A 28,000-nucleotide genomic window follows, 5' to 3' on the forward strand; every position below is an offset into this window, starting at 1 on the left:
AACAGTAGACGGCTAATGGCCGAGACAGTACAGACATTAACTTGCCACTCTGGTAATTCAAAATCACAGCCTCAAGAATTTTCATGGATGATTTAATCCGTTGATTCCTGGCAGCATACAATTTTGAAGTGGACCATACCCATAATGAGCATGAAAAAAGCAATCAGTATGCACAGTGAAGAAAGAGTAAACAAAAATCCAACCACAAATATAAAAAAAAACGAGACTGTTTTATAGCATCAAACGAGACGTTCATTTTTATTTCAAAGGATAACTTTTATACATTTTTATATTTTGGCTGTATATAAAATAAATGCATTTAAATTTGCATAATTATTAATTCATTTAATTCGTATTAATTTGGATTATACAAAAAAACTTTAATACGAATCCTCAAATTACAATTAATGCAAATTGACCATTTAAAAAGCGAATTCAATTGATGGTATTAGGCAACGACATTGTTTTAAAGAATTTATTTTATGTATTTGAAGAAGTAATATACGAAAAAAACGCAAAGAATCAACAATACAGGTTTAGCAGTTAATTTTATCCTTCCCTCTTTTCCAGCATAATCACATCCGCAAAGATTCGGAACATTTTCTTGGCATCGTTTATGGACGATCATATTACATGCTGCAAAATAATAGAAAATATAACATAAACCTTGTAAAAATATTAAATTAATTGATTATGTTTCCAGGAAGAACATCAATTACAGCGAGGGAAAGAACTAATTAAATAAATGAAAGAATTTTCAATGTAACATTAGTGAACAGCATTCAAAAATACTGTTCTAAAAAAATTAAGAATAAAAGTGTAGATATTCATTAACTGCTAATTTATTCTATATGAAAGTAAATTTAATAAATGCTAATTAAGAAGATCAGTAGCTGTAGTTATGAGTAATTCTACAACCTTCCACAATGACAAAGAGAAGCTCCAATTAAAACAAGTTCAAATAATTATCTTAAAATGAAAAGATTTATATGCAATGAAACTTTATAACCTCAAATAATGCATTTCTTCGAATTTTTGGCCAATTAATTATAAAGATTTGTAAATAAATGCTTACCTTTGCATTTGAGTCCTTGATAGATGAGGCCATAAAGTAGAGAACCACAATGTTCGCAGAAAGTGGGAGTGAAGAAAGTATTGGCAAGAAAATTGTGTTTCGTCCTGACATCCTGTAATTAAAAAAAAAGGTCAATAATTAATAACAATTTAATTTAAAATATTTCTTAAACTGTAAAATTTTGAGTGTTCTGTATGTTAAAATGAGCCGTAATTTATTGTAGAGTAATAAGGTGTTAAATAATCATTAAAGATTTTGTGAATTAATCTCGTTCACTGGTGTGATAAACCCGCATATATATGTGTCTATTTGATATAGACTAAGTGTTAAACAATATAAAGGGCTAAAAACAATAGATTATTCCATCGTACTATAAAAATTTACAATAGATAATGGTCACATGAATAGGTTTGGGCCTGGATTCCTTGAGGATATGCTCATACTTTAAATCGCTGTCATCTGTCTAATCCAGTGTTTTCCTTTCCAGACTACTGCCTCCTTTTAGTGTATATATTTCTATATTTCTTACATATATATTGTTTCAAAATAAATTTTTGTCCCCCTGTCTTCCAATACTCTATTACCCACAGCTCCAGTCTTCTGGGAATCACTGGTATAATAAAAAACTTTAAAATAATTATAAATGGCAATAAACGAAATACCATTAGAAGAGTACCGGAAATTCCTGAATAATAATTACAGGATATAATTTCTGGGATTTTTTATGACGTAAGCTGTCACACACTTATTTTAAACATTAACATAAAACGGCCACCTTTTATCAACGTGATTTATTCGTTGATTAATCAAAGAAAATCCGAGAATAAGTGTGCCACGCAACTTTCACAAATGAAATGGCATAAACCATAAATGTAAGCTTCCTTGGCAAATACATATTAAATTACTGGGTATATAGACCTAAAGACAATGATGCAACCTTACGAGTTAATCTTTCTTTGATACTATTGTTTTTGGATAGGCAGGCAAATAATGCGGTACACAGAAATTAAACCAGAGTAAGAAGGAAAACGGGCTGTCGTGACTAACATTTTCATAGAAACGAAAGCAGGAAACCATCACACTGGATACTAGCGAGAATCTACATTTTCATTTATACAAGTTCACACCAACATGAAAAATCAGAATTAGTTACTTTGGACTGGACACTTTCAGATCACATTACGAGTTTACCCAGTATTTACAGCATGTACCGTGGGAATGTGCTCGACACGTTGGTAGAGTTCCTATAGGTGTGCGCGCCCATGAAGACTAGTGCATCTCGGAGTACGACAGATTCCTCGATGGATGTCCGTCCGATACTGCGATCAAATTGGTCCCATGGATGTTTCGACGGATTTGAGATCAGGGAAATTTGGTGGCGGTAGTTGAGTCTGCATTGTGCTCTGTAGACAACTCTGGTCACGTGGCGCGATGCATGGTCTTGCCGAAAGATACCGTTGTCCCCTGGATCGGCAAGTACGAGTATACCTGATTAGCGACAATCAATAAACAATCATTTGTTTTGAAGTACCGTTTGCAAGTACCACCAGTCCAAGCCATGCCACGAAAACATTCCCTCGGTTATAATGCATCTCATCAGCCTGTCTCCTGCTAACAATATTGTACGGATGTCTGTTCTTGCGGATTTCTCACCTAATATGACACAGTCCAACCGCTCGATGGAGCAGAAATTTTAATTCTAGAAAACCACCCGTTGTCAAACTTCCAAGATTACCAAGCAAACCGATAGCTTTTTTTGCAAAAAAACAAAAGTCGTCCCCGTTGAGACGCTAGGCATCTACTCCACTCCGAGTTCTTGTGGACCTTTAGTTCATTTGGGCAGCCAGCTGTTCAATAAGATGCAATTGATCGTTTCCGTTTGTGTTCGCCTCCAGTCGGTGGCTTTTATGCTTGGTTTGTCGAAAAGCTGCCTCATTGTTTTGGTACACTTTCACCACTACAGCAAACGCTTCAGTTAGCTGCTTGAAAACGTGGCACCACATTTTCAAACAGCTAATTGCCGAGTCTGGTGTAATAGCCGATGAGCGTGCTTTTTTGAAGGTCCGATAGGTCGCATGCTTTGGCTCGCAAATGTCAAGCGTTAATCTTTTATGCATGGTGTTTATGCAATACATGTGGTATGACTTGCTAGAATTTGCTTTCTGCACTGGTAGTAGTCATAATAATGTGACTGAACAATGTACAGAATAATGAATGTATAATAAATATAAAGAACCAGTATTGAATTTTTAATTTAGTTTTAATATGTGAATTTAGTTTGTACTCTTATTTTTAACCATTATATTAATAGTTTAATGAACATTAACACCTTCCTTTAAAAAAAATGAAAAGTATTTTATAATAAACACTGGTAAAATTATATGTATGTTTGAAGTCACTTTGTTTTAAATTTCTTATAAGCATCAAAAACAAAAACAGTTATCTTGGAGCAAAGAATCATTTCACTGCTTCTCTAGAACTGTTATGGATGCAATAAAAACTATTTTTACACTACAGATTCCATCTCCATCAGCAGATGATGGAAATTGGATTTTGTGATGTATTGCTGCCCATTTTACTTATATTGTAACATGTGGATTGTCCTGCATTGCATAAATTTCATCATCCAATGTCATACATATGAACTGTCCTGTTCAATAATTTGAAGAAAAAACTATGCTGTTAAAATTTTTGCACAGTTTAATTAAGTACTCGGTGACAAAATTTACAATAAAATTTTAGGTATGATTGTATTTGACACAATGTAAATTAAATGAGTTACATTCTAATTGGAACTTAACATAAAAAACAAGAAAACAAATTTCCAATATTGAAAGCTAATTTATTTTTTAAAAAGCTAATAGATTAAAATACAATTTCATAGTAAAATAATATTTGTAAAGCTGAAATAATTACACAGAGAAATTCTTCTGCTTCAAAACACTAATTTTAGACTTAAACCTAGCCCCAGAATGAGTTATCGACAAAGATATTGTACAAACTGTCTTGAATGTATTAAAAGTCACATTGAATTTATATCAAATTTCATTTTTTATAAGTCCAAGACAAATAATTTTGCCTTGAGCACTCGTAGACCAGTTTTTAACTAAAAATTTTAGCTAGACGTGTTGAAACCTGAAATGTTAAACTATCGGAAGTCATTCACTTGGTCTGCAATAAATAGTCTGAAATAACATTAAAGAAGAAGCAAATTTTAAGCTAGGTGTAATTCACTTCTAACTGAAAAATGCATCATTTTTGTTCAGTTAGCCATTGGCATATATTTCAAAATTCTTCAAAGTTACACTCACAATGAAAATGTTAACTATACTACACAATCAACTAGATTAATTCTAATATGGATAAATTAAAAGGAAATTACTCTCTCATGTTTTAATTCTTTTCTAAAACATAGCCTACATGTTAAATTCTGCTAGATTCTCATTTAACGAATTCAAACAACAATTTCTCATTAATTATAACAAATTATTATATTTTCCTCTTCAAATATTTACATCTTCAAATGAATTACAGAAAACATACCACAATTTTTTGTAAAAATATATAGATATTGGGAAGGTAAAGAAATTACAATAAACTAAACCTTTGAGAAAGAAAAATGCAATATCTTTTGGCAAAATAAAAGCTAAATGCAGTAGTTTAAAAAAGGAAAAAAAAAACAACATTTGAGAATTCATTAAAATGAACATAAAGTTGTTTGTATTTTCCATTTAAGTAATGAGAAAATTAAATCTATAATTAAATTTTACAGCTATGTTGACCTATATTTTAACAAGATATGAAAACTATGCACAGACCAAATAAATAATTGAGATATGTCTTTGTTTCAAAAACAGATGCATTTTAAGATGCTTTCAGACTGTTTACAGAATTCCATTGAGTACTTCCCAATAGAATGCAATTTTTATTAGTGATTAATAATTAAGCAAATTTAGGCATAATGAATAAAGGGTTAACATGTTAAGATTTTTAGCAGGATTAATAAAAATATAAGTTACAGGAAATAAAATATTTGAAAGAGAAAATGTCAAAACCAATTTAAAATTTTTTAAGGTTAAATTATACAAAAATCTCTTTCCATTTACAACAATTAATGTAATTGTAAATGTTAGGATGTTTAAAGAAGAAAGAGGAAATATATATATAGTAAGTAGTCAAAACTAATATTGTTTTACAAATTAAGATTTCAAGAACAATTACATATGAAGTTCCCTTGGAGGCTTATACAATTTATCGCACTTTTGTCACCGGCAGGAACAATACAGCAGCAACTGCACCTGTGAAAAAACACTTGGAAAGTCCAGATTAAGAATCATCATATTTGATTCAGGCTGTTTGATATTTAGGTTCAAATTTAAAAATGCTGTCTATTCAAGGTCAAAATTATATATTTAAACTTTGAAATTTAAGAAATATATTATTAAAATTTATCTTATATCAGGACTCTCTAATATTGTCTACATTTAATTAATTAAAAAAAAAACAAAACAAATTTGCGGATAAGAATTTTACGCAGTGCTATTTAGCCCCTTTCCAGAACACAGGATCGGCAGCAAATGCCCTGCTTGTCAGCTCCCACAGCAACAACAGCACTGCACACTGGGCCCTAAAATCTGGCAGCCAGGTACATATCCGCATTCAGCTGGTACAGGAACCAGGAACAACAGGAACAGGACAGCACAGGAACCATTAACTGCAACACTACTGCGCCTGTGGTTATATAGAAATAAACATCAGTCAGAATTTTAAGACAGTTTTTATTGTACCAACTACATAGAAAAAAAGATGCTCGTCTCACTAAACATGACAAAAACATTATACTCGATTGCATTTAATTAATATGTTTCTTATAAGAAAGTTTACATAAAAACAAAGCAAAATTCAATAATTAAGACTGTTATTCTTTTGCTTAATTTAATCGTTGTCATCTGCCATGATATGCAGTTGCTACTTTCATGGTATGCTGCATTTTTATAAAACTTCCAAAACTGAAAATGCAGTGGGTCCACTTGTGAACCGAATTTATGATCAATTAACTGCATTTATTCGCTAGCAATCTGCAATATAGTCAGATAATTTTAAACATTTCTTAATTTTGTAATGCATTATATTCCTGGAATCACAAAGAAAGGTGACAATAAGTTTCATTTACTATTGAGAAAAATAAACATTAAAGAAAATTATATGATAGAATTAACTTTCAGCACTAATATTATTCAAATATTTGAGTCTATGTTAAATAGATCCTGTTTAAAGTGTATGTCATGTTTGATTCTTTAAAAAGAATTACTAAATTATAATATTCAATTAAAGAAAGTTATAAAGAAAAATGAATCATGCTGTAAAGATCAACAATGAACTAAAAATTATGAAATAAGCAGATTAAAGTAAATGTGTCGTATTTTAAAAATCATGCAGGTAGATAATTAATCCACCAGCAAATTAATTATTTATCCCATGCATAATACTGGTGTACTAATTAAAAAAATTTTTTTATGAAGGGTAGATGACAGTATGTCAATGAATAAAGTGAAAAAAGTTAACACATAACCTTCAAATTATAAGAACAATCCAGAGTTATGCACAATATTCTGCCTGGAATTATGATTCTTGTAATGTCATGATGCTTACTCCAAGTTGTAATCATTATGGACTTTGTGATTTACTTCTGCTTCTGCTTTCTCTGGCATTATTATTATTTTCTGCACTCCTACTTCTGCTTCTACTACGACTTTTGCTTCTGCTACGGCTTTTGGTTGGACTTCGACTTCTGCTTCTGCTCTTACTACGGCTCTTGCTACGACTGACGCTCTTTGCAGGGCTCTTGCTTGCGCAAGGGCTCTGACTACCATCTCTGCTCTTACTTCTACTCTTGCTTCTCTTTTCACTACCATTCTTCTCTTTACTAACACTCCGACTCCTACTTCTACTTTGGCTTTTGCTAGGACTCTTATGCTTTCTTTTTCCTCTACTTTTACTCCGGCTTCGGGAACGAGATCTGAAAGTTAAATACAATTTTTAAAATTTACTTTTATATATATATGCGTTATAATAGATTATAAAAGAAAATAAAATATAACTTAATATTTTGATTACATTAATGTATTTTAAAAACTTGTTATTAAAGTTTTCAAAGGTATTAGCTGTATAAGCATGTCAAAAGTGCCCCCAAACAAAACTGAAATTTTTTATAAAGCATATGATTTGTCTTGGCATTAAACCACTTGGCATCATTTTGTTAGAAACTATAGAAATTCTCTAGTACCAAGATGTCATTTGAATTTTGGTTGAGTTTGATTTTTATTCAAACTTAGTACTAGACATTATAGTAGTGTTTAATAATAACTTTGATAATTCTTGAATTAGTGCAAGAACAAGTACCCACAACACAGTAAAGATATTATCAAATCTATAAAGATGTATATTGCCTTTTTCTCAAAAAATAAGCAAAGTTTTTATATGGACAAGTTTTTGATTGAAATGGCTACAAAGAAATTCTGCTATAATTTGTAATGTAATTTGGCAGTAAAATGCTGGTTTTTAATTCCATTAACTCCTTTTCCTGAATTTTTTAAATTTCACATCCTTAAAAATCTGACAAAAATATGTTTTTTTATCTCATGAAAACACATTTACAAAAAATGGAGACATTACTACCATATTTTTTATAAGAAAACCGTATTTGAAATTTTATTTTTTAATTTTGATTTTGCCAAAAAGTCTAAATAGAATTTTTTCAGATGTAAAATAATAATTCACAGCACTATATTTCTAAAATGTTCATAAATAAATAAAATTAAAGACAGAAAAAGAGGAAAACATGATTTTCAACAGAATAAAAGAAGTTAAGCACTTGAAAATTGCTACACTATAATTTAATACCAAGGAAAATCATATGCTACATAAAAAATTCAATTTGATTTGGGACACTTCACACATTTATTTGGCAGACCCTTTATTTAATTAGAGTTAAATAAATATATATTTAGTCCATAACATGATAATTCAGCATACTGTTTTTGCAAATCTCTATGAAGTTGAGAAATACAAAAGACGTATTCCACAATGTCAGGGAGCCATTTTCTAAAATCTGAGAGAGCATATTTTTGCAATTTTAGAGATTTAATCATATTTGGCATGTTTGGAATAATTGGACTATTTAGTTATACCTTATAAATAAAAGGGCAATTTTGTTTGTATGTATATGTTATATATGAGGCCTTTGCAGTGTTGTTTGTATTTGCATCATTGTTGAATTTTGTCTTTTTTTCTCTCTAAACTTTTACAGAAAAATTATCCTTACTTTACTTTCCTATAAACCCATTCCATCATATATTTTTTAAAGAAAAAGTCCCACAAATATCTTTCAAATGACTATAAAAGTTTTGATGACACTGCCTATAGATCAATCTTACACAAAAAACAAAAAAGTCATATTATTTAATTTCATGTTCAATTACTTTCATTTTGGAAATAATTAAATTTTGTTACCATAATTTACTAAGAACATGTGACATAAAATACACAACAAAAAACCCAAGTCCTTCCAGTGGCAATGTTTTAACAAAATATGAATGTTTTTGAAGTCCTCCTGAAGTCTGCATCAGGTTTAAAAATATAAATTCCATAATGGAATGAATCAAACAAAATGTCTGAAGAATTTGAACCTTAAATCAATAAATTTGAAAAGGTAATAAATATGACTGAACTAATCAGGAATGCAAGGGTAAGAGTGAGTGGTAAAGATTAAATAGAAGTGCAACTGCCAAGTGCACAAAATTTGTTTTTCATCTTTATGATTAATACAGTTGCCTAATTGGTCTGCTGTAAAGATCTCCAAGGCTTCTAAATCTCTAATACAGTCATTATGTTGTTATAATCGATTACCTGAGGTTAATAGATTATACCTTGCCTCACCAAGTTTAGTTTCAACGTTGTCAGAGGCATACATGGACAGAGTAGTGGATGATTTCATGCTGTCAATAGCATATTTGTGCTCTTTTAAGCATTGCTTGAGGGATATGATCTAAACAAGGAATATGTTACCAGCTAAAATTACCTAAAGTGATGTTATTTAATTGGCATCTCTTTACCCAAGTACCAGTAATTTACTTGATTCCTTCCAAGGTAAAAATCTAATGATGCATGACTATTTTGAAAGTACTTTAAAAATTTTATTATTATTTTCCATCTAATTTCAATTTTAATAGCAGAACAGTTCAAATTACTTTTCCAAAAGTTCTCTTTCTCTTCTTAAAATTACTTTCTTAATATTTTGAGAGGAGAAAATTTTTTTAACTTTTGTAAATATTTCTGCAAAATACAATGAAATAAGTCTATGCAAATATGTGTAAATAAAATAAATTTTATTAAGGGAATCAAAATAAAAAATTTGTTGATGTAACAATGAAAGCAATTATTCAATTTCAAGGTGTCTACCAGAAGTTACTTTTAATTTTTACAAACTTTTTTCAGTTTTTGCATGACCATAGTAAACTGCACACATGAAGGTAAAAAAAGTACACTATTCCAATATAGTATGATTCACGAACAATTCATTTCCAAATAAGTTATTACACCAAGCTTCTTAACTTATGTGTTCCCAGTGGCATAGAGTGGCCACCCCATAAAAAACACATCAAACATATTTTGAACAAAAATGAAAAAGATGTAACTATAGGAAAAAAGAACCTGTAAAAAATTAGGACAGTGTTACCAACAGCTATTAATTAAGCGCAACTAATCACTTAAACAGGTAGGATAGTCAATAAAACTAAGAAAACACATTCCTTACCAAATTTTCAACTACAAACAATGTTTTGCAGAAAAATAAAATTGTGTCTGGCATCTTGTTGCTACTAGCCTAACAAAACTTTCCTTTTTATTACAATAGACCCAGTGTGTTGAGAGTTCATATGGGGTCTGGGAATAAAGCAGGTCCAGGCCCCTTCAGCCATCTTTTTTTGAACAAATGAAATATGTAAAATGTTTCTTTATTAATAAAAACCAATCTTAATGATTTTATTTCCTGTTAGTAAAAATAACATTAATTTTATTGGGATAGGAACCACTACAAGACCATCATAAGTTTTCTCCAAGCCTAGGAAAAAATCCCCACCTCACCTTCTCTCTCTGATGGCTCTGAGTAAGCCAAAAGTGCTGCCCCAAAAATATGCCATCAAGAGAAACAGCCCTAGATGTGCTACTGTGTGCCTCCAAGATTAGTGAGTTCACTGTAACTCTTAAAATTTGTGGTGGTGCCATCTGTTATAAAGTTTTTAAATAAAATATGACATTTTTAACTATTATAAAATAGCAAAAAGCTTAATTTTAAGGGTAGGGACGAGTTTTATGAACAATCGTAAATGCTAATAACGAGTAAAATCTTCATTAAGTCCAATGCTACTAGAGATTTACATAACCCCCCTTTATCTCCCCTACCCCTCGACTTTTAATTACCAAAATTTAATATCATCGATCTCCCTAATAAACAAACCTCCCTGCAAATTTTCAGAAATTTTTGGCAAAAACCACAGAAGTTATTAATCTTCAAAGAGGATGAAAATCATGCTCCCCACACACTAATAACCATACATACAGAATTATCCTCTAAATTTTTTTTGCATTTTAATGTTTCAAGGTGTCTTAAAAGTCCAAAAATGTAAACTTTTTGAGGGTCATTTTTTCACTGATTGCCATACTTTCCCTCTGTTATATATAATAGCTGGAAAAGTAAAATCAGTTGCAATTATTTTTAAAAAATGTAGTAAAGGTTAAAAAAACATGCAGGTAAAATTAAATAAATAAAACAACAACACACAAATAAATAAATTTATGAAAAATAATTATAAAATTATTACTAAATTAACACTAAACAAATTAAACTTAAAATTAAAACTAAAAATAATAACCAAAACTCTGGCATTTACAACAAAACTGACACTAAAATCAACTTTTAAATTTACATTATTTGTATGTAGTGGTGATGTCACATTTTGCTTTTAATACAGTAGTGTATCACTTATAACAAACCAATTTTAAAAGTACAAATGAAACATCCATAAGAGCAGTATTATTTTTTCCAGATACAATGAACCCATATATAACAATTATTATTTGGATTTAAAAATTGAAAGTTATTGCTTATTACAAATCATGCATACAAAGAATACTAGAGTTATCACTAGGATTTTTAAATAAAAACTTTTCCCCCTAACATAATGAGAGTGGTTAAACAAAACCTAAAATGGGAAATGTTGCTTAACTTTTTTATCACAAATTTAAATTTTCATTTAATGAAAATTAATCGACAGGACAATAAGTATATACTTAGAAAATTTTTTTTAAATTTCCTACAGAAAACTTTAAGTGTCCTCCGTCCTTTTAGTCCTTTTGAACACCAGCAGGAAATAACAATTTCATGGCGTAGATGACCTTTATTTAAAGGCTTCTCCCCACCTTTTAAAGTTCACCCTTAGGAAATTTTTTGCAATTTTTCAAAGTTTAAATTTGTATACTCTCTCAGTACCAGTTTTACTTCACTAAAGTATTGTCTGAGATTAATCTACCAGCCAGTAACAATGAACTTAGAAATTTGCACTGTTGAGGAATTTCATTTGTTATTTGTAATTTAAATTTTAAATGTTATTTGTGATCTGTTATTAAAAATTAAATGATTTTCAAAGGTATTTTGTTCAATTTCCTGCCCATTTAACATTTGGAAATTTAAAGTGTGTTATTGATTGACTAGAAAATTTCAACTGTAAATACAGTTAAAATTTTCTAGCCAAAAAGTTGGATGGTTTGGTTTTGTTCATCACAAAATTTAAAATTTATGCTGTCATTGGTTAGAAAAATTCTGTTCACTGACATTGTTTATAAAGAGTAACAAACTGCATGTAATCTTGAGGCATGTTGACCCCTGCCATTTGCTGGGTCAGAATTACAAAGTACTGTGCATACAAAGGGTCAGAATTACAAAGTCCTTCTGAATTACAGAATTACAAAGTCCTTCTGAAATACGACAACTCTAAGCCCTAATCAGTGTAAACAAAAAGTAATTTATGTTAGACTATATATCAAATTAAAAAGTGAGAAAGCAGTGTAAAGCAAAATGAATTATGTAAAGAAATGATTATAACTAATTTAACAGTTGCTACCATTGGACAGAAAAAGAAAAAATACGAGTTTCAAACACAATAATTTGAATGCTAAGAAGCTTAGAAAATCAGTGCATGATGAATTAGTTTAAGGATTGTTAAAATGGTTTACTCAAAAAGACTTAAGAATACAACTGTTAGTAGTGTTATATTGTAGTCAAAAGTGGAAGAATTAGGAATCAAAGTGTAAAAGAGTACAGAGTTTAAATGGATTAGAAGTTGGATCAAGAGATTTAAAAAAAAGGCAAATATTGGAAGCCAAAAAATTGTTGGAAAAGCAGCTGTAGTAAACATGAATGTGGTAGAAGATTTTTTGCAAAATAAGTGTCCAAAAATTAGACAAAATTTCCAAGATTGTTATATCTTTTAACGCATATGAAATGAGTTTTTTATAAGTTATACCAAGTAGAATGCTAAATTTCAAAAGAGAAAACTGTGCAGGAGAAAGATTATCCAAAGAATGAATTACTATTCTGCTATCAGCAAATCTCATGGAAATGGAAAAGAGAAAATTGTTAGTAATCAGTAAATCAAAAAATCCAAGATATTCAATAATCAACGGCTGGTAATAATCAACTAGTAAACTACAAACTAACCAAAGAGAATGGATGACCTCTGACATTTTCTGTGGTAAACTGTAAGTATGGAATGAAGAACCGAGAAGAACAAACATCCCAAAATCAATAATTTATGTTGCATTAAACTGGTGTTCATGCCACCCAATACAGCTTCAAAATTACAGCCTTTAGATCAAGCAATTATACATAGCTTAAAGAGCAGCTATTGGTAATTTCTCCTTTTGAAAATGGTAACTTCTATAGATAATAGTAAAGAATCATTTTCTATAAATCTTAATACAATCAACTTCATCCATATGGCATGGCAAAATGTATCAATACAAACAATAGCAAACTGTTTTCACCAAGCTGGCTTTCTACAAACTAATGGAAAAGAGTACATTTCCAATGACGACATTCCAATCAACAAACTTTGAAAAAGTGAACTTACAAATGTTGAAACGAAAGGTGTTCCAAACAATGTTCCCTCTAAGCTGCGCGGCTGCGCACTGCTCAAATTGTTGCCGCGCATGAGAATTTATGTACGAGTATGCACACTGATTTAAATTGTTGTTTATTTATTTCTCACTCTGTCTGCAACATGATTATTGCTACTTACATTTCAATTAAATACATTAAATCATTGACAAGAGATAATATTTTGTATAAAAGTATGTTTTAAATAACGTGACCACCACCTTATTGCTTGCTGAGGGAGTTTTATTAAAATCGAACGCTTTCGATCCACTTAACGGATCATCATCAGGATAGAATATACTAAAATGGAATACGTTAAGTGGATCGAAAGCGTTCGATTTTAATAAAACTCCCTCAGCAAGCAATAAGGTGGTGGTCACGTTATTTGTTTATTTTTGCTGGGTACGATTGTATTCAATAGTATGTTTTAAAATGAATTTTAATCTCCACACCAACCGAATGCCGAAAATCTATCGGGCTAGTATAAGGCTAATTATTAAATGAATTACGTAACCAATTTGGCTTCAGAGGTAAGTGTTAGGCACCATCTCTAATTATTATGTTAATAAGAGATGGCACCTAACGCTTAGGCGCCATCTCTTACTAACATAATAATTAGAGATGGCACCTAACGCTTACCTCTGAAGCCAAATTGGTTACGTAATTCATTTAATAATTAGCCTTATACTAGCCCGATAGATTTTCGGCATTCAGTTGGTGTGTAGCTTTATTATATATTGGGTTTAGCAATGTTTGAATTTTAATCTCTACTTTATAATTATTAATGTTAATAAGAGATGGCGCCTAATGCTTACCTCTAAAGCCAAATTGGTTACGTAATTCATTTAATAATTAGCCTTATACTAGCCCGATAGATTTTCGGCATTCAGTTGGTGTGTAGCTTTATTATATATTGGGTTTAGCAATGTTTGAATTTTAATCTCTACTTTATAATTAATTATTTTAATTTTTATAGAAAAAAATAAGATTTTATATATATATGCTCAGCAAAAATATTTTTTGCTCAGAGAAGTATATGTTCCACTCATCGACAAAAAAAAATTAGAGAGAACATTGGTTCCAAGATGTGCTCCCTCTGCAGTTACTGAATGCATTTTCTGACTATGATTTTGAAGAATATGTCGGGATTGATGAGGTATTAGTAGGAAACTTTGAATGATGATGATTTGGCTTCAGTGTCTTCCAAAAATAATAAAATCAGTGAGGATGAAGATGATGATACGACATACACAGACTGTGTCAACATTCCGATAATGCCAGTTTCTGAAGTTTTGTAAAACACTTGTTATTTGAGAGTTTTTACAAATGCATAATGCTTCACAAAATTTTTTAAATACTTTTTCTGAGGTGGAACTATACATTACAGAATGCTATGTAACCACCAAAAACTGATAAACAAACATAACATTTTTTAAGTAACCATAAACATTTATATTGATATATAGTTGGTTTGCTGTATGTTATATTAACAATGTAAATTCGTCTCTGTAATCCAAAACACACGCTTTGGTAGACATCTCACAGCAATTTCTGGTTAGCAAATTTAACTTTTATTTTTCATTGTTAAAATAAAAGTTAAATTTGCTAACCAGAAATTGCTGTGAGATACGTCTACCAAAGCGTGTGTTTTGGATTACAGAGACGAATTTACATTGTTAATTTATATTGATCTTTTAATGGAAAACTTCGTATGTAACAAATTGTTACCTTTTATCTTTGAGACATTTAAACTTTAGTTTTTCAAAATTAAGCTGTTTTATTTCTTATCTGATATAATGAAGATTGATTATAATGAACCAGTTCTGGCAGTACATAGTGTTATAAGCAGACACTACTGTATATACAGATTCATAAAATCGAGTTTTTATATTGGTAAGTTTAACTTCCAGATTATCACACTTTTTAAAAATCAATTATTATTTATTTTAAATTTAAGCAGGTAACAGAATGAATAAGTTTTTAATTAGAAAAAAAATTTTGAACATTTTTATTTTAAAAATTATGGTGTGCTGCAAAAATCTAATTAAGTTCAAAATATGTCACTAATTCAAAAAGGATGGGAAACACTGGTCTAGGTTAAAGTATACAACAAGTTTCAAAATTCACCAAACAGATGAATGCAGAGCAAAAACTGAAAAATAATAATAGAGAGTTGAAGAGGAGATGCTAGGTAGTTCACTGTCAAATATAGTAAGCCCATAAAAATGTTAAAAAGCAGGTCAAAAAAAAAGAAAATGATTTCAAATGCAACACATCCACTCGGTGAAGTAGAGATAATGTTACTTTACACATTCCAGATGTAAAGAGAGCATAGACACACTTTTCAAACTTCATGAGAGTCATGTTTAAAGAAACAAAATCTGTACATGACTGGCAAAAAGCAGGAATTTTTAACCTGTCCTACGTTGATCCCGAAAATTTTCGGGTTGACCTCATTGACCTGCGTGGGTGATCCCGAATATTTCTGTTTTTACATTGGAACGTTTTTGATACTAAATGTTGCTTCGCGTCATAATTTTTATATTAAAACAAACTTTTAAAATAAAATTTTTTTGTTTTTAGATTATTCAATATATATATTTTGTTTGTGAAACATAAAAAAATAATTTTTTACGATACAGTAAACACAATTTTTATTTTTAAAAAAAATTAGGCTTAACATCGGCGTAAATTCAACATGGCATCACACGCAACAAATAAACATTTCAACATCGAATAGGTTAACAAGCTAGAATGCAAGTATGTTCACTTAACTCTAAGGTTAGAATAAATTTTAAGCTGGAAGTTTTCATTTCTTTCATATCTGAATTTGACATTTCTCATCAAGTTTTCTTTACTTGAGAACTGATATCTCAGAAAATTTTGCTGATGAACAAGGCAAGGAATAGGAACTTGTCCCCTGAACATATAGAAGGATTGCATTTAAAAGTGATTTTTCTGAAAGAAACAATGAAATCTTTGCATCTTGAAATGTCATGATAGCATGCTTTGTTCCAATAAATAAAGAACATAAGAACAGAGTGTAGATTGTACTGATAACAATAATTAAAATGACAGGCTTAATGAAATTATTTTTTCTATTAATTGTGTAAGGAGTTAAGTCTAAATGTTATCTTTTATTTAGTTATTGTTATTATTTATTTTGCAAACTTTTTATTTTGTTTGAAAGATGAAAACTCCACACCACTCAGACAAAATTCTAAAAATAAAATTTTAACTATTTGCATGATTGACAGTCATAACGCCGACAACGTCAATCTAATAAGGCATCTTGGATTAAGCAATTTCTCATTTGAGTTAAATTGTCTAGTAATCCTTTTTGTTATTAATTTAAAAAAAAAAATAACAGAATATTTTGGGAAGATTGGAAGGACTAGTGTAACTAAAAGATTGTAATAAAAAGAGAATAATACTTGGTAGTGTGTGTTAAGTATGTAAATGAGTTGGAGTGGCATAGCTAATTGTGACGTCACACCAAGGTCTATAAAAACTCCAGCAACAGTGAAGAGAACAGGTTAAAACTTCTGACAGCAAGCAAAGACCATTCCAGAGCAAGGGACAAGAAGAATTTCCTGATGTTTCTCTGGTGTGACAGTTAGGTAGTTTAGATCACATAAATTTCCTTTTGTTGTTGTTGAGTTCTGCTTGTTTTGTGGAGAGTTAAAACTTAAGTTAAAGTTATGTTCCCCACCTGTCAGGAAGATTTGTGAACATTTGTTGATGAGACTATGTCTCATCTCTAAAATCATGCTGCTATCAACAGCTGCACATCTTAGAGGTTTGAAGGAGTACATGTCAGGAGTTGTAATTTGGCACAGAATATTTGGTGCCCAAATCATGTGCACATAAAATAAACCAGGCTTGTAGGTAGTCAGGGGACCGAGAACTGGGTCAAAAGAAAATACAAAATGCTGAGACTGTTTCTAGAAACAGGCGCGAGTGCGAGATTCATGCATGCGTTGCCCACACTCTCCAAAACATAGTTTTGTCCCAAAAATGGCTTTGCTGTTTTACTTGTTTTGGTTTTCTTTTTGATTTGAATTAATTATAGCTTTGAATTTTATACTTCTTTTATATAGTTTATCGCAATTAATGCATTTTCATGATTTTTTTTACTAATTGCGCATGAATAGTTTGTTTGCTCGTAATAAATTTTTGTTTCCTTTAATAAATTCAGGATTTTTACAGTAATTGTGTTTTGAACTAATCTGTTTGTTATTTTGTCCATTTTTGAAGTCTAGCCCTGTCAACTGACTAATCCTTGTTTCTCTGTTATTTTTCTATGTAACACCATATTGTTAGGTTTTTTCCAGACTAATGAATAATGTGTTATAATTGCAATTATTATTATTTTTTCCCCTCTAATTACAACTAGCTTTTACTAACATAGTTTTAATAATGAGAAGTTTCAGTCAGTATTGTTTCTTACTAACAAGAACTTGTATTAACTATAAAACTTTTAATGAATACTAGTATTATCAACTGTATTCACTTAATTCCAGATTAACTAGTTAAAACTAGAATTAATGAAGCGACTACAGTAGAGCATTGATTATCCAAAACAATTTGGGACTGGAATTGTTCGGATAACTGATCATTTACAAAAAACATATTAAAAACAAAACTGTACTGTATATAATTTGTATCACACGTCTTAAAATACATACCTTACATAATGTAATATATTAAACTAGGCCTATAGTTCAGTTTAGCAGGGAGGGGAAGAGTGCTGCAATGCCACAGCCCTACCAGAAATTTTAATTTGCCAACTGGAATGCTTTTGGTTAACCGATGTTTTGGTTGATCAGTATTCAGATAATCGATGCTCTACTGTATCTGTCTTATTATAATGATTTTCAAAAATAATTGATGAACAATCTCTAAAGAATAAAGAGATTATTAGTTTTCCAATTTTATCTTCAGTATTCATATTAATCAAAATCTTTGTAATCAAGGCAGTAACGTCTAGAATAACTAGACATACAAGTAAATGCAAAATAAGAAATAGACTAATTAAATTCATAAGAAATACATACCAATTCTACAATTGTAATAATAAAAAAATCTTTCAAAGAACAAGAAAATGATTACTTGTTCTCATAATAAAAAGTTATTGTCTATCTCTACTATAATATACATATGGAAGTTTGTAGAAATAAAATTGCAAAAATTATCAAAGTATGTGCTACAGTCAACCCCCCCTATAACACTATTGATACTAACGTTTTATATGAATTCCATGTACAAGTCACTTAGATTTTACAAATACATGTGCCGAGCTGTGAACGGCTCACGTATTTGTAAAATCTAAGTGACTCGTACAACATGGAATTCATATAAAACGGAATTATCAACAGTGTTATAGGGGGTTTGACTGTAATTTGAAATTTTCACACTACTGATTATTATCTGAATGCAAAGAACTGTAGCTTTGAATTTCAAAGACTGACAGGACACAATATTTATGTTATATATGTTCTCTTATTTAAAATATTCTGGATTTTTTCCAATGATAAATACTACTTTACAAAATATTTTAAAATTTTAGTTCAGCTCAAAATATTACTTCAGAAATAATAACTTTTTTTTTTCTTTGTTCTCCAACTTTAAAATCACATTTAAAAGAAAAATGTTCAATTTCAACTTAAAAGTTTTTTTCATGAATGAAATAAAATATTAATATAATATAATTAACATTAATGTGTCATGTATTGTCTATTTAAAACAATACTTAAAACTAAAATTAGCATTCTTAAGTCATATAATCTAATATATAATCGAGACGGGTTGATGATAATAATAATAATAATAAGCGCAGAGCCCAAACGGTTAGGAGTTGAAAGTTGAAATTTGGTACACAGATAGGGTACGTCACGAAAACGCACACTAAGAAGGGATTTTTCGAAATTCTCCCCCGGGGGGAGAGAGACAGGATTAAAACTTCTATATACATTATGGATACGAGCCCAAACGGTTAGGAGTTGAAAGTTGAAATTTGGTACACAGTTAGGGTACGTTAGGAGAACGCACACTAAGAAGGGATTTTTCGAAATTCCTCCCCACGGGGGAGAGGGACAGGATTAAGGCTTAACACTTCCATCAACAATGGAAGTGTTAAGTAACAATGGAAGTGCTAAGTAACAATGGAAGTGTTAAGTAACAATGGAAGTTTTAAGTAACAATAAAAGTTTTAAGTAACAATGGAAGTGTCAACAATGGAAATGTTACGTAACAATGGAATTGTTAAGAGAAAGCGACGTGCAATACGCAGATGCAGTTTTTTTCGTTTTTGCGGGAAATCGAACATATTTTTAGACCCATCTAAAAATTCTCTAATTAGTCTGGAAACAAGGGGACCCAATTCTTGCATTCTGTGAAAACGGGTAAGGTTGACTGTAACGTAATAATCTTTATCTTAGTTATCGTTACTTTTGCCCGAGCAACGTTGGGCCCACCTGCTAGTTACTTATAATGGAAAAAAATGTATGTAGAATATAACTTACTCTGATCTAGAATCGTCACGACTACGCCTGTGTCTTCTGGAACGACTTCTTGAACGTCGATGCCTTCTACTACGAGATGTAGAACGTGATCTTCTGAAAAAAAATACTTTTATATCTACTGTGTATGCATGTGTATATATGTATGTATGTGTATATATATATATACACACACACACACAAACATAAATACTTAATAAGTGAAGACACAATTTTAATCTCATTATAATTGATTAAGACCAAAATATAATACAACAATAATCATTTATACAAATTCTTAAAAAATGACTATATTATTAAGACAATTTATAAACAAATAATTAAAAACTGACAATCATTTCTAACAAAGTGAATTATAATTAATTACCCTAATTTTAATTATTGATATTTTAAGTTTTTCATGCAACTCAAAGCATTTTCAACTTACCAATTAAATATAAAAATGTATAAAATAAGCACATTAATTTATTTTATTATATAATCAGTCTTTGTACATATATAAACAATCCAGTAAAATCTTTTCATCTACAAAAAGTGACTTTTAGTTATTAACTTTATATCAAATATTAGGCAATTTATGGTTTTAAAACAATTATACTGTGATGATATATAAAAGAATGAAAAATTTATTACATAATAGCAATTTTTTCCCACAAACAAAAAGCTTTTATTTGATTTACACAAATAGACAATATTGTAGTACAAGGCAAGCAAGGTGTATCCCTCAAATAATAATACAGTAGAGCGTCGATTTTCCGAATCAATTGGGGACTGGGGTTGTTCGCATAACTGATATTTCGGATAACCAATTTATGTACGAAAAAATAGTTTAACGTGTCCGATGTTAAAATTTTTATCCGTTGCGTGTCGCTTCGCGTTGAATTTTTATCGATGTTAAGCCTAACAAAGACTATTGTATCGTTAAAAATTATTTTATTTTGTACAAACAAAATAAATATATTGAAAAATATAAAAACAATAAAAAATTATACTTCAGATGTTAATTTAGTATCAAAAACGTAAAATATTTGAGTAGCCCAAGACATAGCCAAAGATTGNTCAACATCGGACTCGATGACCAATTAGTGCTTACTGAACCGTAGCACTATGCAAATGTCATGTAGCGTGATTCCTGGCCGACCAATTAGCCATCACCAGCCGTAACGTTATGCAAATCTGTGATTCCCAAGCCATAGTCTTATGCAAATCATGCCGTGTGGCGTAATTGTCTGCTGACCAATCAGTGGCTGTACTTTCAAAAAGCCAAAGGCCACCTTCAACCATCTGTCGATGACCGTTACGACTAAAAAAACTTAGCTAGGTCTTACTTTCAGGGGGAGGTCTTATATTTCGCAATTCAGCAAAATCTGTGCTAGGTCTTATTTTCTGCGGATGTCTTATTTTCGGGAAACAGGGTAGACTTAAAATATTCGATATCTAAACCAGAAAGAGTTAGCTAGAAATAGACTTATTTATAGAACAACCCCCCATTTCTCACTTCAGGGAAAGTTATAAAACAGTTGGGTGCTAATGACTTTGTGAAAGGGAAAAGTTCTACACTTAGAAACTTCAAAAGAAGGGATTTGGCCTGTACCATCGTCCGCGGGCCGCATAAACATTGATAAGGGGCCGTATGTGGCCCACGGGCGGCAGGTTGTGCACCCCTGTTAAAAGCCTTTTTTGAAATTTAGTGACAAGAAACCTTGAATGGATTCTAATGTAGTTATGTATCTACAACAGAATAAATATCATAAAAGGCAAACATGACATTTAAAAACCAAGGAAGAAAGCTCTGCCGTATGTATTGCAAGTTGAATTTTGAATATTCAACTGAATGAGAATTTAATAATCCATTAAAAATTTAAGTGAATTAAATGTGGCTGTATGCCATATTGTCTGCTTTTGTCCTGACATTTTCCCATTCTTTGTACTTTTCATCTTTGAGAACTTTCTAATCTTAATTCTTCTTTCTTTAAGGTGAAGGCAATTTCCTAGAATTCACTAACAATGTATACAAGGATACCTCGGGGCATACAAAACAAAGGGAAGTCACTTTTAAGCTGGTGCTCAATGAGAGAGGATGATGAAAAGCAAGAGAGATGTCACAATGTCCGGTGCTCAAGTAAGCAGGTAAAGTCAGAACTTCAAACTGAAAGGAACCTTAAAATTCCCAGGTCAAAATTAGCATATTAGAGTCTGAATTTCATTTGACCAGCTTGACGAGTCTAAAGAGCAACCAACTATTGGGATAAAATATACAACTCTCAAGAACTGAGGCAAAGAATTATTGTGTGTTTAATAAGCTTTCACATGGCACCTCATTGTAACCGAACAATGTTTGCAGTGCTCAAGTATTCTTTCCTATCCTATCCATTATCTTTGCTACTTCTCACCTCCTAACCTCTAAGTCCTTTCTAGGTATAAATTATAACCAAACCTTTACAAAAACCTTTAATATGCAGCCTTTTTTATTAACTTTTCAAATGTTTTTGGCCATTTGAATAACCTTCTCCAGGAATAAAAAATCAAATGATTCCAATTTCTATAAAACAAAATTTATTTTGGAATGATTTTAAATTTTCATAGATGTCAAATGGCCAAAAATGTTTGAAAAGTTAATAAAAAACTCTGCATATTAAATGTTTTTGTTGAAGTTTGGTTGTTATTTAAGTGCAGTTAGAGAAGACATTATAAATTATTATAAATACTAAGGATTAGTATTAAGGAGAAATTTTTGTAAATATTATTTTTGGTTCCTTTTTGTATAAATTGCAATAATTTTTGTAATTGTTCTACCAATGACCAGATTTCAGGTGACTGTTAATCAAAACACCCTTGAGTTGGAATCCCTTTGTATCTGTACATTATTATCATGCCTAATAAATTCATTTTTTCTATCTTCTACTTTGCTTGTGTCTTTGCTGGATGATTGCCCTCGTCGATCAATGAAACCCTTTCATAATCATCACATAGATAAAACTTAATAAAACTTAATAAGTCTCATAATTATAGCAGTTTGATCAACTTTTCATTATGCATTTTATTGTAATTCAGATATCATTAATATGTAATATATACTATTCAGATATTATTAATATGTAATATATATGTAATATTTTACTCTTGTATCATTTTATTTTAAATGCAACTGTTATGCATTTTATGGAATTTTGTTGATTTGTACTCTGGGATAGACCTTCAATGCCAAATAGTACTGTGTTTTGTTTAAATAAAATAAATAAATAAACTTTAAGGATATACACAGATATGATGGCCACTTAATATAATTTTATCTGCATTGCTAAAAAAAACATTTTTTCTTAATTTGTCTGTTGTAAAATTGCAACAAGTGGCCTGAATGATTTTTTCTGATTATGTTATGCCATCTTGTATACTAATTTTCAGGTTTTGACATTGAATTGAATTGAAAATTATTTTACCATAATAATGGTTGCATAAATGGACAAATACAAATATATGAGAAATACAATAATAGCTAAAATACTGTTATTTTTAATGTTTATGTTTACTGAAAGAAAATAAAAATTTCTTCTTGAATATTTGTTTTTGTATTATATATTTTCACAATATTGTACTTATTAATGTTTATTGTGCAAGAAAACATTAGAAAAGGCAAGTTTTGCTTATATTCACATTTTTTAAAGAAAAAATTAAATCACCATAATACTGGGACAAATGAAATTTCCAATTCCACAAGCAATACTCTAACTACAGTCGACCCCCCTATAACACAGGTTCCTATGTTCGGATTGCTATATCACGGCAAAAAAATTGCGACAGTATTCGTACAAACATGCTAAAAAAACTCCTATAATTCAGTAAAACGTCATCGCAGACTCGTGTCGCGACAGGATTGCACAAACCATTGAGTTTAAACGAGCAGCGGACCTAAAACCATTTATTATTTAACGCCCATAAAAATTATATTTATATTAATGATGTCTCTAAAGTTCAGCAAATTTTTTGCAAAAAAAATAATTTATCGGGAAGCACGCGAGTGACTTTCAATGACAATCTCCACGACAAAAACAGCGTAGTCGAACAGTGCATGCTCGGTAAGTAATCCTACAATTTTTTGTTTATAGCATAGTTTATATGGATTATTCCCAAAAAATTATACGTATTTTGGAAATGTTGAGTCGAATTAGTCTAGAATTGATTAGTTTTATGGAAGAAACCTTTCAAACAGCCGTAGTCTGTAAACTGCATGTGTCGGGCTGTGATTGGCTGGACTCCTAGAAGCTGGATTCATAAAAAGAGGAACGTATCTACCATGTTATGGGGGGGTCGACTGTACTTGCATTGTGTTTATATAGTGAGCATGTTGCTCCAAAGTAAGATAGCACAGATTTCAACATATAATGTGTGTTGAATTTCTGCAAAACTTGGCTTGGATGAATTGCTGGGTGCATTGCAAATATGAAACACATGGTGCTTAATTTAATGTGTTAATTAGCCAAGAAATACTTGGCAAAATTAATTGTTGTTTCAAAAAAACAAGAAATATCAGATATATTAACTGTATTCCCATATTAGACATTTTTAATTGTATTAAGCAAGAAGATTGAGAATCTTACCTGCTGTAAGGTAAGGTCACAGTACTTTGCCAAATCACATAGCAATAATAAATGCAGTCGCACATTGAGAGACTTGAGAAAATAAAACTATATACTGAAAACAAACAAAGCCCTATAGTGCTCTGGGATTGTGTTGCTTCACAACAATGCAAAATCACATATTATGGAACAAACAAATCCACCACCAAACAATTCAAATGAAAACAGACCCATCAGCTGCCTTGTATCTTCAATCTTGCATACTTTGACTTCCACTGTTTCTGCATTTGGAGACCTTTTAGCAGGATCAAGATTTCTTAAGATTCTTGAAAATGATTCTTAAGAAGCAGACTTCTTGTTGAAAGGGAAAAAAAGCTTGTGAAATACAGTAGAGCATCGATTATCCGAAAGTCAATCATCCGAAAGAATTCCAGTCGGCAAATTTAAATTTTTGCCAGTGCTGTGGTGCTGCAATCTTTAGCTATGTCTTGGGCTACTCAAATATTTTACGTTTTTGATACTAAATTAACTTCTGAAGTATATTTTTTTTATTGTTTTTATACTTTTCAATATATTTATTTTGTTCGTACAAAATAAAAAATTAATTTTTAATGATACAATAGTCTTTGTTAGGCTTAACATTGACAAAAATTCAACGCAAAGTGACACGCAACAGAGAAAAATGTCAAGATGGGATAAATTAATATATTTTTTCATACCTAATCGGTTATCCAAAACATCAATCTTCTGAACAACCCCAGTCCCCAATTGATTCGGATAATCAATGCTCTACTGTAATACAAAATTTTTTTCAATTTTGGAGATGATTATGTTAAAAAGTTAGTAAATACACACACAAAATTTCAAAAATAGAAGAATGCCTAAAATGTTTCTTTGTTTCTTTTGTGGTAAATTGAAATTTATTTTCCAAATACTATTCATATAATACATGTATCACTTAGGAATGCAGATTTAATAAAACTGAGTAAGCATGCCAATGACATAGTTCATTTCAAATGAAATAGCCATGTCATTGGTTTGCTTAGCCATCCATATTAAAGCTGACCCCACCAGTGGCCAAGCGGTTCCATTCTCTAACACTGGCCAGGACAAGCTGGCCACGCGGAGTTTTCTGGATTTTCTTCACATTTGCAATGCTCAAATATGGACTAGTTACCCTTAAAAAAGACCTCCCAGAAGGCATTTCCCTTAGGCAATTGCCCAAGTGTTGCATTGCCATAATTTAATAATAAAACAAATAAACCATATAAAAGCTGCTTTACCAAGCAGCACACCCAACGAGTTGCATGCTAGATTCACTTCAAAAGCAATACTTAATTGTCAACATTGAAAAAAGCTATAATAATAAAAATTTGATAGAATATTAGTTTCAAGTATTTTGTATACATATATATCTAAAGGCAACATCTACTAATATACAGTATGTATCTATATTAAAACAAAATGGAACGACTAAAGAAGAATGTAAATGGATAATATAACAATTGCATTATTATTCAATTGCCCTTTTTCATCTCCGAAGAGAAACTCTTTTACATCTCTTATGTGCTTGCTTTGTTTTAACATTTTGTCTAAATTCCTTCTAAATCCAAGCAACTTATGAACATCTTTTTCTTTTTTTCCTTTAAGTTCTTGGCTTTCAAAATATCGGGCACCCAAAATGAACCACACAGAGGACCCAACAGATTGCGATACATTAAGCTTTCTCCATTTCTAAATACAGTGGTACCTTGGTATACGTCTGCTTTAGAATACGTCCAATTTGGAATATGTGCCGTTTGGACGACATAAATTTTGCTCGGTATACGACTTAATTCAATTATACGCGCCATCTATGAACAAGTAGCACTATCGGTGTACTAGACCAGACTAGACGTTCGCGGTGCAACAGTTTATAACTTTGTTAAATTTCTTCTGATTTTAATTCGTAAGTAAAATTTTATTATTTTTATTAATCACGAATCACAAAAAGGCAAATGAAAANGGTGTACTAGACCAGACTAGACGTTCGCGGTGCAACAGTTTATAACTTTGTTAAATTTCTTCTGATTTTAATTCGTAAGTAAAATTTTATTATTTTTATTAATCACGAATCACAAAAAGGCAAATGAAAAGCAACATAAAACTAAAAAAATGACTAGAATCACAATGGAACTAAAAAAAGAGATTGTTGAGAAATATGAAGATGGCACATGTGTTCGAGATTTTAACTGTTGCATACCGTATTCCGAGAACGACGATATTGACAATCGTGAAAAATAAAGACATTATTAAATCTGCTAATGTTGCAAAAGGGGTCAAAGACATTAGATTGTGTCGAGAAATTGCTTTTCCTTTGGATAACTGAAAAACGTGTGCTGGTGACAGCATATCGGAAGCAATTATTTGCGAGAAAGCTAAAAAGATACATGCTGATCTCACGAAAAATCAAGCGGAAACTAGCCAGGAAAGCGAGGTGTTTAAAGCCAGCCATTTTTTTTTACATGAGAACGGATTAATCATTTTTACATTACTTCTTATGGAAAAGGTTGGTTCGGTATACGTCCAATTCGGTATAAGTCTAAACATCAGGAACGGATTGAGGTCGTATACCGAGGTTCCACTGTATACACTTTTCACAATACTACTACTACTACCCGGTTACTATATAGTTTAACTAACTACACACATTTACAGCAGAGATACATTAACGTAGTAAAATCTAACTATTGTAATAATGTTTTTAAAATCACTTTTGTTTGTATGGTTATTATCTCAAGCAAGTCACATTCAACAAGCACGCAATTGATATAAACCTAAAACTTCTTTGTGTGGACACCATCATTCATCAATGTTAAAAGAAATAAATGTAAATGAAGTAAATTTACTTTCGACGTATTTAAATTAATCTTACTGTAAATAAAATAGTCGAAAACATTAATTTAGAGATAGTACCTAGTCAATTTCTTAAGACAAAGGTAATCAATTCTTTGTATTATACAGCACACATGGGTAAAGAATTTTTGGTGAATTAGAAGAAATAGATAATTGCTTACCTGGATCGAGATCGTGATCTAGATCTTCGATAACTTCGACTTCTAGATCTGGATCTAGTTCTACGATTGAATCCGTATCTGTTACGACTCGGACCTCTCCACGACTCGTTAGGACGGCCATAACGAGCCATTTGAACTCTCAATTCCCTTCCGTCTAAAACGAACCCGTCCAAATTATCCATAGCATCTTCGGCATCTCTTTTATCGTAAAATCGAACAAATGCGAATCCGCGACTTTCCCTCGTGTAAGGATGACGCGGAATATAGATATCGCCAACGTCGCCATATTTCTCGAAAACTCTTTTCAATTCATCCGGTGTTGTGCGATATGTTAAATTATCAACCTTTAAAGATGTCATACCGTCGATTGTAGGTGGCCCTCGACCATAACTCATTTTCTTATACTCTTATATATAACGGAACACCTTCGCAAACCTTCCGAATCGTTAATTTCTTTCGGGATAAAATATGGCGGACCTACCGCGTTCTTCTTCGAAAATGCCAAGTAAAGAGGGATACTATCGATGTTCCCGATTCGCCACTTGACTCTCACGTGA

General features: G+C 31.0%; 1 protein-coding gene across 3 annotated transcripts; it reads right to left on the minus strand.

The window, feature by feature from the left end:
• Positions 1-4,123: 4,123 nt before the first annotated feature.
• LOC111627510 (serine/arginine-rich splicing factor 2-like) lies at positions 4,124-27,984 on the minus strand. 3 transcript variants are annotated; one of them, XR_002757022.1, is made up of 4 exons: positions 27,444-27,982; positions 19,814-19,906; positions 6,648-7,094; positions 4,124-5,806 (listed from the first exon to the last, which is right to left on the minus strand). XR_002757022.1 is itself a non-coding variant. In XM_023371098.1 (3 exons), the coding sequence occupies exons 1-3, from the start codon at positions 27,836-27,838 to the stop codon at positions 6,743-6,745; spliced, it is 837 nt and encodes a 278-aa protein (XP_023226866.1). In that variant the 5' UTR covers positions 27,839-27,984; the 3' UTR covers positions 4,124-6,742. The 3 variants fall into 3 exon arrangements, 2 of the variants coding, with proteins under 2 accessions (XP_023226866.1, XP_023226865.1); XM_023371098.1 differs by having other exon boundaries at positions 4,124-7,094; positions 19,814-19,903; positions 27,444-27,984; XM_023371097.1 differs by having other exon boundaries at positions 4,124-7,094.
• Positions 27,985-28,000: the final 16 nt, after the last annotated feature.

This window comes from Centruroides sculpturatus, unplaced genomic scaffold (genome assembly GCF_000671375.1).
Source record: "Centruroides sculpturatus isolate CEXI.00-Female unplaced genomic scaffold, Cexi_2.0 scaffold354, whole genome shotgun sequence".
Classification (NCBI taxonomy): domain Eukaryota; kingdom Metazoa; phylum Arthropoda; class Arachnida; order Scorpiones; family Buthidae; genus Centruroides; species Centruroides sculpturatus.